Source organism: Cetorhinus maximus, chromosome 8 (assembly GCF_964194155.1).
Source record: "Cetorhinus maximus chromosome 8, sCetMax3.hap1.1, whole genome shotgun sequence".
Taxonomy (NCBI): Eukaryota; Metazoa; Chordata; class Chondrichthyes; order Lamniformes; family Cetorhinidae; genus Cetorhinus; species Cetorhinus maximus.
Window position 1 is genome coordinate 5,537,339 of NC_135886.1, and position 14,781 is coordinate 5,552,119.

At 45.9% G+C, this 14,781-nt stretch overlaps 1 protein-coding gene across 1 annotated transcript in view; it reads left to right on the forward strand.

Moving 5' to 3' along the window:
- LOC144684062 (polymeric immunoglobulin receptor-like) overlaps window positions 1-14,781 on the forward strand; it is an 85,777-nt gene that overhangs the window by 37,913 nt on the left and 33,083 nt on the right. Inside the window, exon 4 of the mRNA XM_078547777.1 lies at window positions 11,255-11,581. Coding sequence (XP_078403903.1) covers window positions 11,255-11,581 — 327 coding nt within the window. The remainder of the gene's footprint in view (window positions 1-11,254; window positions 11,582-14,781) is intronic.

The window sequence follows — 14,781 nt, forward strand, 5'->3', positions numbered from 1 at the left end:
GACATGCACAGCAAGGTCCCTCTGATCCTCGTTACTTCCCAGGGTCCTACCATTCCTCGTGTATTCCCGTGCCTTGTTTGTCCTGCCCAAGTGCATCACCTCACACTTATCCAGATTAAATTCCATTTGGCAGTCATCAGCTCTTCTGACCAGCCGTCTGTATCCTCCTGTAATCTAAGGCTATCCTCCTCACTATTTACCACCCCACCAATGTTCATGTCCATTGGTTCTGGAAGATTGAGTGCATAATGAGCCAGGGGGAAAGGGATGAAGTGTGTCACTGTGTGCACGCTAACTGATCCACTGTCCTTGTTGTTCATTTCAGTATCATCAGAGCATGGCCGCCAGGAGGAGCTGCAGATGCCCCCTCTCACACCTGAGGGCCCTCAAGTGTCACCTGCGTCACACCATCTCTGCAAGGCAGGCACCAGCGCAGATACTAGCACATCGATTGGCTTTGGAACCTCGGCTAGTGTCCCGGGGCACACTGGGGAGGGCACTTCACAAACGCTGGAGGAGCTGACAGAGACAGAGAGTGCCCATGGCGCCAACAACTGCAGGAAATGTGGCCGGGTGTGCGGGAGCATCTGGGAGTGATACATGAGGCTGTGCTTTGCTAGTGTCCGTGGTGGAGGAGTTCACGCAGAGCATCACTGATGCAATGAGCCTCCTGGCAGAGCGCCATGCTTCCACCATGGAGAGGGTGGAGAGGCGCCTCCAGGAGGACAATCAGGTCGTCCTGGGGTTACGCTCGGACCTGCAAGCCCTCACAGAGGCATTGGCTACAGCTGCTCATTGCCAATGTGGGAAATGGTGTGGGCTTCATGTTTCCCAGCTCGGTGGCCATCCATCCACGGTGGGCAGGGAGGTCCCAGGCAGCAGCTGCCTGTCATATCTGCGAGCTCTTCTCAGGGCGCTCTGGATGAGGGCACCAGCTCCTCCGCCCGTCTCCCAGTGACTGCATCATACGGTGAGGCTGCGGTGACTGGGGAGATGCCAGCTGTGTAACTGGCCGCTCCATCCCAGGCAGAGCCAGCACAGGCTCCATGGGCCAGAGGATGACCACCAAGGTCATCGAGGCCAACAGAACAGCAGAGTCAGCAGGCTGGTTCAGATACCACTCCGAGCGATGGGGCAGCACCAAGACGTAGCACCCGGAAACGGAAACGTAAGGCACATTAGGCACACCACGGGTTTATCACTGGTGCTTTTGTGTTGTCCCGAGATTAGGTCCTTATAATTTATTTTTGCTTGCTCACAGTATTGTTTTGCAATTGGGAGAACATCTGGTGTTAAAATTAAAATTCAGATGTGTGTCCATGGCTGAGGATGGGGCTCATTTGTTCTGCATGTGTATGTTTAAGAAAAATGTCGTGAGTGTTTGTTTGGACTTTCAAATTTATGTCCAAAGCCCTTAGTTGCTGCTGATGACTTGGCAGATTTCGCACTGAGGTGTTGGGTATGCATGGGACAGACAAGGCTGGTCCTGCTAACCCATCTGTGTTGTGCTAGCTGAAGGTTCATTTAGATTAAAGCCTCCCGGGTTTCCCTGCCTCCTTGGTCTAGTCCCGGGTCAGTGTCTACCCCCTCAGCATTCCCCTGTGCATGCTCATCCTCGGAATCACTGCTGGACTCATCATGTGCAGCCGCAGACACTGTGTCTACATCTTCAGCGTCCCCGCTTTCCAGCGCAAGATTGTGCAGAGCGCAGCATGCAACCACTATCACCGAGACACGATCTGGCGGGTACTGGAGTCCGCCCCCTGAGCGGTCCAGGCATTGGAGGCGCATCTTGAGAAGACCAATGGTTCTCTCCACCACAGCCCTTGTGGTGCCCTGGCTCCTATTGTAGCGCTGCTCAGCTTCTGTTCTTGGATAGCGGAGAGGCGCCATGAGCCACCTTCTGAGGGGATAGCCCTTGTCACCCAGCAGCCATCCATCCAGCCGGGCTGGAGCACTGAAGAGCCCCGGCACCTGGGAGTGTCTGAGGATGTAGGCAACGTGGGAGCTGCCTGGGTACCTTGCACAGACTTGTAGAATCAGCATCCTGTGATCACACACTATCTGCACGTTCATGGAGTGGAAGCCCTTCCTGTTGACGAAGGCACCGGGCTCACCTGCTGGTGCCTTGATGGCCACATGTGTACAGTCTATAGCACCCTGGACACGGGGGAAGCCAGCAATGGCTGCGAAGCCTCTGGCTCGCTGTGTCTGACTTGCTTGGTCGCAGCGGAAGTGGATGAAAGTCAATGCCCGTCTGAACAGAGCGTCTGTCACCAGTTTGACACAAGTGTGGACAGCTGTTTGGGAGACACACAAAGATCACCCACCGAGCCCTGGAAGGAGCCAGAGGCATAGAAGGTAAGGGCAGCTGTGATCTTCAGAGCCATTGGCATGGGGTGTGCACCCACACAGTTAGGGGAGATCTCAGGGCCAATCACCTGACAGATATAGTTGACTGTTTCCCTTGACAGACGGAGCCTCCTTCGGCACTGCACCTCAGTTATACTGAGGTAGCTGCTTCGCCACCTGTATACCCTGGCAGCAGGATAGTGGTGTCTTCTGTGGCCCCTTCCACCTTGGGCAACCTCTTGGCCCCTGGTGCCTGCGCCTGGCCTCCCAAAGGTGGCTCCCCTGGAGGCTGATTGTGCACTCCTGGCCTCCTCCTCCTTTCAGCCCTCCCTTCCTCCTCAGAGAAGCTGCCTCCAGTGGACATGTCAGAACCCATACCCAGGCTAAGGGGAGGCCTCCGGAAAGCTGCAGGCCCGATAAAGATTCCTGACTGCAGAGTGCTGACCTGAAGGTTCAAAGTTCACTGAACGATGCTGGAATGCGTTCTGAACTACTGAAGATCACTTTCTCCAATAAATATTCCACAAAGCAGATTGACGACCCCACTGAGCCCTCTTATCCCACTCACAGATGAGGTTCATTAAAATGTCTCTTACCCGCCTGCCCGTTGTGCCCGTGCGCCGACCCGAAGATCGCACGGGCATCTAAAATCTGCCATCTATTGACGATTAAAGGGCCTTAACCGGCCAGTTAATTAATGGCGGGCACGTGTCGGACTTCATTGCGCGCCCGCCCAGCTAAATATCAAAATCAAACTTATCCATTTTTCTTCTCTTTCTCGATGTCATGCCTGAAAACGTCTACCTCTCCTGCAAAATATCCAACACAGAACAACAGGAATTGCAACACAGAATGATGAAAACCCCTTTCACACAACTGTTCAATCTCCCCAATACAAATAAAATTGCAACAAGAGCCTCCAACCCCATGACCTGGTGGAATCAGCATTAAATGCAACCTGATCTTAGCTCAGCTTGTTACAAAGAAAGGGAACATGTTGGGGGTTAGTAAAGCAAGAATCCAAACTTCTCAGGTGCAGATCGGTTCATGGACAGGAAGCAGAGAGCAGGGATAAACGGTATTTTCAATTTGGCAGACGGTGAATGCCACATCACATGCTGGGGCCTCTGGTATTTACCATCTATATTAGTGACTCAGACAAAGAGATGGGGGATAATGTATCTAAGGTTTCTGTCAATACAAAGCTGGGTGGGAATATTAGCTGTCAAGAGGGCACAAAGCTGCTGCCAAGAGATAGAGACAGGTTAACTGCATGGAAAGCAAGGTGGCAGAGGGGGTATAAAGTGGGGAAGTGTGAGGTTATTCACTTTGGTAATAAGAATGGAAAAGCAGAATATTTTCTTAAAAGGCATGAAATTATAAATGCTGATGTTCAGAGAGACTAGCAACGTACTCATACAAGGAACAGAGTAAGAAAGTATACAAGCACAGCAAGCAATTAGGAAGTCATCTTATTGCAAAGGGATTGTAGTATAAGGATAAGGAATCTTACTATAATTGAACAGGGCTTTGTTGAGATCACACCTAAAATACTGTATGCAGTTCTGGACTCCATATTTAAGGAAGGATACACTTGCATTAGAGGTGGTGCAGCAAAGGTTCACTGACTTGCTTCCTGGGATAATGGGATTGGCCTATGCTGAGAGGCTGAGTAAATTGGGCCTTTCTCTCTGGAGTTTAGATCTCATTGAAACACACAAAATTCTGAAGGAGCTTAAGACACTGAGAGTTGTTTTTTACTCCTGGCTAGGGAATCTTGAACACAGCTGACACAGACTATGGATAAGGGACCAATCATTAAGGAATGAGATGATAAGTTTAATCACTCAATGGGATGTGAATCTTTAGAATCCCCTAACCCAGAGAGCTGTGGATGTTCTATCACTGAATATTTTGTTACAATCTCGGCAGAGACCAGTAATTACTTTTTTTTTTAAAAAGAAATCCAAAATCACAATAATTTATGGAAAGAATGAAGCCACAAGATTGCATGGTTTAAAATGAATGGATTTTTACTATACAAGAGTCAACAAAACAAATGTTAAATACTGTCTGAGATAACCTCCTATACTCTTACATCCAGAATCAACATGAATTGACAGGCAAATTGCTAAGAAATATAAACTATAAATGATACATTAACTGGCAGATACCACTAAGTCAGATCTTACTTAGCAGTCCAGACAGCACATAGGTCCTTAAACTCAGTCACAAAGCACTTCAAAACTCTTCCGCACAAAGAGTTTCAATTCTTCTCCTTCTAGGCTGTAATCTGACCCCCCGCCGACATCAGTGCACATTCAACCTGGGTTCCATGGGTACGATCTTCACCAAAAAGGGCACACATCAGCAGAATCTCCTTAACTCAGTCTCAATGGCATTGATCCACCAATGTTATCTTCAAGTAACAGAGACAACTGCAGCAACTTATTCTCAGCCTCTGGATCTGGTCTCTGTCTTCTTCTGCCTGTACTGCACCACTGGACTCATCAACTGCTACCACTGAGATTGGATGGCATCTGCGCTTTATACAGCCTCAAACAGTAGCAGTCTGCCCAAAGGGGTTGGTTTCCCAATCTCAATTGCAGTTTTTGTTTTTTTCTAAAAGCTGGGAGGGCCTGCCTCCTTTCTCTGTTTGCCTTCTTCTGTTTCCTGTTTTGTGTTCCTTTTTCAGTTAGGGTCTGCCTCAGAAAAACAAAGCTTGGCAACCAGAGATCCCATGACAATATTTAAGGCTGAGACAGACAGAGTTTTAGCCTCACAGCTGTAGGGATTCAAGGGATATGGCAAGAGGACAGAAATGTGGCCTCAAAGCCAATGATCAGCCATCATTGTATTGAATGACAGAGCAGCCCGAGGGGTAGTATGGGCTATTCCTGCTCCTCCTCCTTATGTGCTTATTTCATCAGATGATGTACTGTAGTTTCATCACCTGGCTTCCTGCCATCTTCTTCCTCTTTTATATCCTTTGTACAATTATATCAGATACTTATTTTAATGTGAAAACTAAGAGTTGGGTGACTGATGACAAGCGCTGATCTGAACTTTGCGAACAAAATGATGTGGGTTCTGACCCTTCTCATTTGTTCTCTGCCGGGTGAGTAACAATCAGGTCTGGATATTCAGATAATTGACGGTCGTTTAAATCCAGTGTATGGTTTATGAAAGGGATACAAGACTTCAGGCAAAGGTCATTCATTTATTTTTTCTGAGACTTAAATACCTGGAGACATGTCAAAGCACAAAATGCTCAGAAAAAGTGAATGACATTTGTGTGAAGTCTTGTATCCCTTTCAACTATGGTATTGTAGTTCAGAACTACTTACCAATATATAGTAAACTGTATTATTAACTGTGAATAGAAAATAAAGAAGCCCATTTAATTGTTCAAAATGCTATATGAGGAACAATCAAAACACAAAGATAATCCATTTTAAACTGTAAAAAACGACTTTCCTCTTGGTCAGATGTCCAATACAGATCGAAGACTGCTGTGGTAATAATCCCTCAAACAGAACATGTCTTGTATGTGCAATTGCTTCTGATATTTAAAGCGCTGTTGATAAAATACTGTTTTCTGAGACTCTGTCAGTGACACTGGTAGACTGTTGGTCGATAGTACTCACCCAAATGGGTAGCCATTTTCTTCTCACTGTTTAAAATTTAACCAACTTTTAACTTTCACACTCATATTAATTGTATATTATGCTGCAACGGAATTTTTGATCAATGCTATCAATCTATTTTCTAACCAGCAGTGTTAAACTCTCAGGCTCACAATACTTTAAATCATGCACGGGGTTTCCTGGCCTCACAGATCGGTGGGGGTTATCGGTCCCGCCGAAGTCCACGGGCTTTTCCCTGGGTAGCTGCATCTACTGTGGTGGGACCCACACGCTGGGGCGGGAACTCGGTTACTTCGATTACATCAAACATAAGATTAGCAATTTTATACAAAATTATTTCATGTACTTTGCTACATTTAACTGACGCATGTATCAGTCTGTTTGAAATTCTTCCTCGTTACCATACTTCCTCTTTCTGGTCGGAACTCTTTTACATTCCTTTCCACCTCTTTAATATTTCCTATATCCTTTTTCCCTCTCTGCTCTTCTCTCTGCCTCTTTACCTTGTGTATTACCTTGTTTTCCGGTATAAACTCTTTTCCCCACCTTGCAAATTCCTCACCCAGCAGGGCCATTGGTCTAATAGCTGTTCAAGTTATCCTCTACAGGCTGCTCCTCTTCCAGAACTGGTCCCAATGTGCCAGAAATCTAAACCCTTTCCTACTGAAACAAAGCTCCAGCCAGAGAATTACTTCCCTTATCTCAATATTCTTATACTGACTGCCATGTGACACTGGGAATAATTCTGTGTTTTGCAGCCCTCTTGATATATTTCCAAGTTCCTGAATATTCTTTCATTGAATCTTGTTCCTTTTTCCCTTTCTACGCACTTTGTTTTTATGAATTCTGTTCCCTCCTCTCTCCACATCCCCCTGCAATACAGGTTGCAGCCAACAAAGTTAAGGGGTTGGAAAGTGTTTTGACAGTTGCCATGATGGTGAATGAATTGGAGGGGTATCTCAAATTCAAGTTGTTCTTGCAGTTAGAAATAAAGACGCTTATTTACCTGTCACGATTTAAGCCCTCGGGTCATCAAAGCTAAATAACCTCTGCATTATTACTTGAGTCATGAGCAAATTGAAGTAGGGTAAATAAGATTGGAGAGATACTGAAGCAGTCCATGTCCAAATGCAGCAAGATCTGGACAATATCCAGGCTTGGGCTGACAAGTGGCAAGTAACATTCACGCCACACAAGTGTCAGGCATTGACCATCTCCAACAATAGAGAATCTAACCATCGCCCCTTGACAATCAATGGCATTGCCATCACTGAATCCTCCACTATCAACATCCTGGGATACCATTGACCGGAAACTGAACTGGACTAGCTATATAAATAGTATGGCTATAAGGGGCTAAGAATCCTGTGGTGAGTAACTCACCTCCTGCCTCCCCAAAGCCTGTCTACCTTATGGAAGGCACAAGTCAGGAGTGTGGTGTACTACTCTCCACTTGCCTGGATAAGTGCAGCTCCAACAACACTCAAGAAGTTTGCACCATCCAGGACAAAGCAACCAGCTTGATTGGCACCCCATCCACAAACATTCACTCCCTCCACCACCGACGCACAGTGGCAGCAGTGTGTACCATCTACAAGATGCACTGCAGAAACTCACCAAGGCTCCTTAGGCAGCACCTTCCAAACCCACGACTGCCACAATCTAGAAGGACAAGGGCAGCAGATACATGGGGACACCACCACCTGCAAATTCCCCTCCAAGCCAGTCACCATCCTGACTTGGAACTATATTAGGGATGGGCAATAAATGCTGGCCTAACCACATCCCATAAATGAATAAAAAAAAGTGGGGGCAAGGGATCATGTGAGAGGAGATGTAGTAAATCCAAGGGAAATAATGAGGTAATAGACCAGGGTAGCGATTTGGGTAATGATAATCAGAGTGTGGCAGCAAGAGACAGAGTGGGCAAACTTAAGAGTGCCCTAGTAGATAAGGCCAGAGATTGCAAAAATGGTAAAAAGACAGTTTTAAGGCTCTGCAGCTTTCATAACAAAATGGATGAATTATTAGCACAGGTGGAAATAAATATGTATGACCTGATTGCTGTTATAGAGACATGGTTGCAAAAAGATCAAGGCTGGGACCTGAATATTGAGGGGTATTTGACATTTTGAAGAGACAGGAAGCTAGGAAATGGCGGTGGGGTAGCTCTGTTAATCAAGGATATCATTAGTGCAGCAATGAGAGATGAACTTAGCTCGAAAGAGCAAAATGTAGAATCATTTTGGGTAGAGATAAAAAATAGGAAGAGGAAGAGATAAATTGGGGGTGTGGTTTATAGGCCCCCTAATAGTAGTTACACTGTAGAACAGAGCATACAGGAAGAAATAAAAGGTCCCAGAATAATCATGGGTGACTTTAATCTACGTGGAGATTGGGCGAATCAGATTGATAACGGTAACCTGGAAAATTAGATCATAGGGTGTTTTTGGGACAATTCCATAGAGCAGTACGTTCCACAGCCAACTCGGGAGCAGGCTATCCTAGACCTGGTAGTGTACAATGAGATGGATAAAATCGATAACCTCATGGTAAAGGAGCCTCCAGGCAAAAGCATTCATAACATGATAGAATTTCATGTTCAGTGTGAAAGGGAGAAATGTGGGTCTAAGACCCGTATCTTGCGTAAAACTGGGGTCTGTGCTCACCAACTTCCCATCCGATTAAATGCCCTCTGTGACCAAACTCGCCATGTGGTGAAGACACAGGGCGTAATCGTTCCAGATTTGCACCAAGTGCAGTAGCGGGAAGGAAAAAGGATGTTAACCCACTGGCCGTAATGGTGGCTTTTCACACTGTAACATCCCGATTATGCTTTCCGGGAAATGCACCATTTCGATGGTGGGCAGCCTCTGATTCGCCCGCCACGCCTTTATCTCACCGCTTCCTCACAACACCCGCCATATTTAAAATGCAGCCTCACTCAGTGCTTCCAGCTCAGGACTGCTGCACAGAAGACATGGCCCCAAAAGGCAAGAAGACTGCAAACTCCCCCCCCAACCCCCGGTTTAGTGACGTGTCCTTTGAGCGCCTTTTGGACACCTTGGCGGCACACCGTGAAGTCCTGTATCCCGGCTCTGGATGCAAGAGGTGCGGCAACATTACCAATCCAGCCTGGAATGAGCGGACAATTGCAAACTGGGAACTGATCGCAGACCTGCAGGGTGGTCGCACACCAGCTGAACATATAGCAAGTGGAAGCCCTTGCGGTGGGCATAGTTGACCTTTTGTTGCCACAGAGCCCCGAGCACCACTTGAGTGAAGTCAATCACAACATGTACCTGTGGGAAACCTGAGATCAGTGCAAATCCCAGTGCTCTTGCATCCTGGCTTTCCTGGTCCTGGGTGAAATGCACAAAGTTGTGTGCCTTCGTGAAGCTGGTGTTGTTCATGACCTCATGGATCCTTTTTTGTGTATGGAGGCTTGGGATATCCAACAGTGATCCCGTGTGGAGCCCTGAAAGGAGCCACTGGCATAAAAATTGAGCACCTTCAATATCGAACGTGCTCAGATGGTCCAGCGGGTGGGGTATGATTCTGGTGAGCTGGGCTTATAATGACATGCAGGCGTATTACCCTGAATTTCCCGACATCCGATGGTCACTTTCACAAGCATGAGCAGTGGATGCCCTCCGCGGGGCTTCCGTCCCCCACATCCCGCACGTATTTGTGCACTACCTTCAATCACAGTGCAGCACTTGCCCTGGCATCGCACTGTCAGCCAGTCGGGTAAAAGCCACGTGCCTGTGCCCTCGCCTGAATGCCCGGCACCTCTTCCTTGAAGTCGAATGTGCTCAGATGGTCCAGCGGGTGGGATATGATTCTGGCGAGTGGGCTTATAATGACATGCAGGTGTATTACCCTGAATTTCCCAAATTCCGACGGTGGGAAATGCGACCCGCCATTGACGGGCAGAGCGGACAATTGCAAACTGGTTTCATGACGTTGTAAAACTGAGTTTTGGCCTTCCTGTCATATTGCCTGCTCACGTTGCTAAACCCACCCACTGCCAACGGGCATAGAGAATTCCAGCCACAAGATTCCACCCATGGTCTCAATGGTCTAAAATAGCAGCAAGTCCCTGCAATGTCAGCTGGCATTTTAGGCGTTGATTGGAATTTGTACCAACACGCTATCAACACTGAGTTGAGAGTACCTAAACAAAACCACAACTGACACAATAACAATTGTAACTAAGTGGGTATGTAAAGCTTAGAAAACAGGAGGGTTTGTTTTAGGTTGGGTTTAAATTGTTAGAAGCCTGAATTCCAACTCATAGCCATCTCCAACCCACCCACTTCTCATTTTAGCAGAAGTGAGAGGAGAGGTAGGGGATATGTGTGGGTGACCAACATACTCAAAGGAGATGGGTTGGCAATTTAAATATTATAATGAGGCCGGAGGTCTCATTTGTTTTCATCATTTGAAATTTACCTCTGACCTCTTATGTTTCTCAGGCACTGAGAAACATGACAGTTAAACCAAAGTGAGGGACTGAGAGATCAGAGCTTAAGTGCCTTTCCACTTAACTGCTGGATCCAGTGTGTTTGTCTGGCCAGCCTCCATGCAATTGGAAAAACCCCCCCACCTCGATCCTTCCGATCTCCCCCAACCTCACCCATAAAACCACCAACACCACAACCCAGCCAGTGGGCCTCTCATTCTCACACCCCCACAAAGTCCACCGACCTTCTTCCTAAGCCACCCAACACTGGCCCAACCCCGAGGCCTCCAATCCCACCCAACCAGAATCCAATACTGCCCCTAGCCCACAAGCTCCAAAGACGTCCCCATCCCCGCCCCTTGCAGTATGGACGGAGACTGATTTGGGACTGCAGCCTCCTCCATACTCTTCCCCACCTGACTGGAAACCAAGCCTGTTAATCAATCAGTGATGTTGCACACACACAATGGAGCTAAACTGCACTCTTTGCGACAGAACTCCGATTTCCAGGTTCCCTGCCCTCTAGAAACCCCTATTGCTGCTGGTGGATCAAGAAAGTTAAAATACCCCAAATATTTCTAAAGTAAATCATTTGCTGTGAAATAATTTGTCACATCCTGAGGCTGTGATAAGTCACTATATTTTTTTTCATCAGAAGCTAGAAGGAATTCAATTGCAGTTGTAGATTTAGTGGAGTTTCCTCTGTACACAGTGGTAACTTTCATTAACACGTATCTGTTTGTATTAAGTAGTTATTCCCTGTTCAATTACTGAAATGTTGCCTCCTCAGTTTCAGGTGAATTGTGGGCAGACAAGAAAGTAACAGGAATTGTGGGAAGAGCGATCACAATAAATTGTCACTATGACGGAAAGTACCAGGAAAACATGAAATATTGGTGTCATGGTAGGACTATTCAATGCTCATATTTAGTGAGAACAGATGATCCAGACGGACGGCGAGGAACAATGTCGATCACAGATAACAAGTCACAAGGAATATTTGTTGTTACTATGGAGGATCTTCATGCAGAAGATACAGGATGGTACAGCTGTGGCATTGATAGACCTGGTCTTCCCCTTGACTTAAGGTTTTCTCTAGAGCTACAAATATCTGACGGTACGTTTCTCAGTGATTTCTATATTACTCTCGACTGAAATGTCTGATCAATGTTTTATCTGGGAGGAAACATGACAGCTCCGATATCCCGAGGCTCCTCAGCAATGCAGATTGTTGCAGGTAGAGGGCAGAGGTCGGGAAATCCGACTCATGTTACCCAAACCCAATTCGTCACCTGTCCAACTTTCTGACCAAGAACTTCAAATATTATCAGACTAACAATTCCTTTATCTACAGGATACTGGACCAAACATCACATGAAATGCTCAGAACATTTTTCTGTCTCTGAGTTGTATTAAATGTCCCTAAGGTTAATAGCCACAAATAATCAAAGTAATGAGCAGCTAGAAAATATTCAAAGTAGAATCACTCAGCAGAGCTTATTGTGTTTAGTACATTCCCTGATATGATAGGTGGCACACATAATCAACAAGGTACATAAAAACTACAAGAGTTTTTTTTTAATATTCATTCATGGGATGTGGGCATTACTGACTAGGGCAGCATTTATTACCCATCCCTAATTGCCAGACCAATTGCCTTCCCTAAAGGGATGTCCGTGAATCAGATGGGTTTTTACAATAATCGTTTCATGGTCATCATTAGACTTTTAATTCCAGATTTTTATTGAATTCAAATCCCACCATCAGCCATGTCTAGATTTGAACCCAGGTCCCTAGAGCATTACCCTAGTTTTCTGGATTAATAGTCCAGTGACAATACTACTACACCATCACCTTGTCAAACATCATGGGATGCTCAGCACATTTTTCTGTCTCTGAACATTATTAAATATCACACTGTCAGGTGTTTGCATTCAGACTAATATTAATAGACAGATAATAACAAATTTAGCAGCAAGTTGTTACTAATTGTACAAATTCCTCGAAAGTCATGAAAATTGAATCAACCCCCAGAATTTAACAGAATTCAGAGTCTTCCTGATATAATAGGTGACGCACATAATCAACAAGATACTTAGGTCAGCCAAACAGAGTTTAGCTTTACAGGATGGGGGACATGGTGGTAATGTCACCTGGGATAATAATCCAGAGGTTTCAAGGTAGGAGTCCAAATTCCACTGTGGTAGTGGGTGGAATTTAAATTCAATTAATAAATCTGGGATATGAAGTTAGTCTTGGTGACCATGACAACTATCATTTATTGACATAAAAACTAATCTGGTTCATTAATACCCCTTAGGGAAGGAAATCCAGACCCACAGCAATGTGGTTGATTCTTAAATGGCCCAGCGAACCATTCAGTTCAAGGGCAATTAGGGAGGGGTAACAAATACGGGCCTGGCCAGCAATATTCGCATTCCCATAAAAGATTAAATTCAAAGAAGTGTGGCTAAAAGGAGCATCCCTATTAATTGTTGAGACATTGGGTGGAATTTTCTCACCTGGTGGAGTCAATGGAGACAGGTTTAGAGGTGCCAGGACTGGGAAAATAGGGGGAAGTTGCATTGCGACGGCTCCTCAACACCTTCCTGACCCTGGGGGAGTTTGCCAGGGTCAGCCTGGGATCAAAGTCACGAGCGTGGACAAGACCACAAAGTGGGCAGATAGGTAGGCCAGTTGAGACACCACCTAAGAGCCATGTTCCAAATGTGAAGCGTTTTCCCACCATCAGCATGCCCCCTCCCCTCATCAAAAGACAAAGCTCCTTGGAGACCACCGAAATCAACGGGCTTTTGCCTGGGTAGCTGCATCTACTGTGGTGGGACCCACACGGTGGGGCAGGAACTCGGTTACTTCGATTACATCAAACATAAGATTAGCAATTTTATACAAAATATTTTATGTACTTTGGTACATTTAACTGACGCATGTATCAGTCTGTTTGAAACTCTTCCTCGTTACCATACTTCCTCTTTCTGGTCGGAACTCTTTTACATTCCTTTCCACCTCTTTAATATTTCCTATATCCTTTTTCCCTCTCTGCTCTTCTCTCTGCCTCTTTACCTTGTGTAGTACCTTGTTTTCCGGTATAAACTCTTTTCCCCACCTTGCAAATTCCTCACCCAGCAGGGCCATTGGTCTAATAGCTGTTCAAGTTATCCTCTACAGGCTGCTCCTCTTCCAGAACTGGTCCCAATGTGCCAGAAATCTAAACCCTTTCCTACTGAAACAAAGCTCCAGCCAGAGAATTACTTCCCCCATCTCACTATTCATATACTGACTGCCATGTGACACTGGGAATAATTCTGTGTTTTGCAGCCCTCTTGATATATTTCCAAGTTCCTGAATATTCTTTCATTGAATCTTGTTCCTTTTTCCCTTTCTACGCACTTTGTTTTTATGAATTCTGTTCCCTCCTCTCTCCACATCCCCCTGCAATACAGGTTGCAGCCAACAAAGTTAAGGGGTTGGAAAGTGTTTTGACAGTTGCCATGATGATGAATGAATTGGAGGGGTATCTCAAATTCAAGTTGTTTTTGCAGTTAGAAATAAAGATGCTTATTTATCTGTCACGATTTATTCCCTCAGGTCATCAAAGGTAAATAAGCTCTGCATTATTACTTAAGTCATGAGTAAATTGAAGTAGGGTAAATAAGATTGGAGAGATAATGAAGCAGTCCATGTCAAATGCAGCAAGATCTGGACAATATCCAGGCTTGGGCTGACAAGTAGCAAGTAACATTCGCGCCACACAAGTGTCAGGCAATGACCATCTCCAACAATAGAGAATCTAACCATCGCCCCTTGACAATCAATGGCATTGCCATCACTGAATCCTCCACTATCAACATCCTGGGATACCATTGACTGGAAACTGAACTGGACTAGCCATTTAAATACTATGACTATAAGAGGCTAAGAATCCTGTGGTGAGTAACTCACCTCCTGCCTCCCAAAGCCTGTCGACCATATGGAAGGCACAAGTCAGGAGTGTGGTTTACTACTCTCCACTTGCCTGGATGAGTGCAGCTCCAACAACACTCAAGAAGGTTGACACCAACCAGGACAAAGCAGCCAGCTTGATTGGCACCCCATCCACAAACATTCACTCCCTCCACCACCGACGCACAGTGGCAGCAGTGTGTACCATCTACAAGATGCACTGCAGAAACTCACCAAGGCTCCTTAGGCAGCATCTTCCAAACCCACGACTGCCACAATCTAGAAGGACAAGGGCAGCAGATACATGGTAACACCACCACCTTCAAATTCCCCTCCAAGCCAGTCACCATCCTG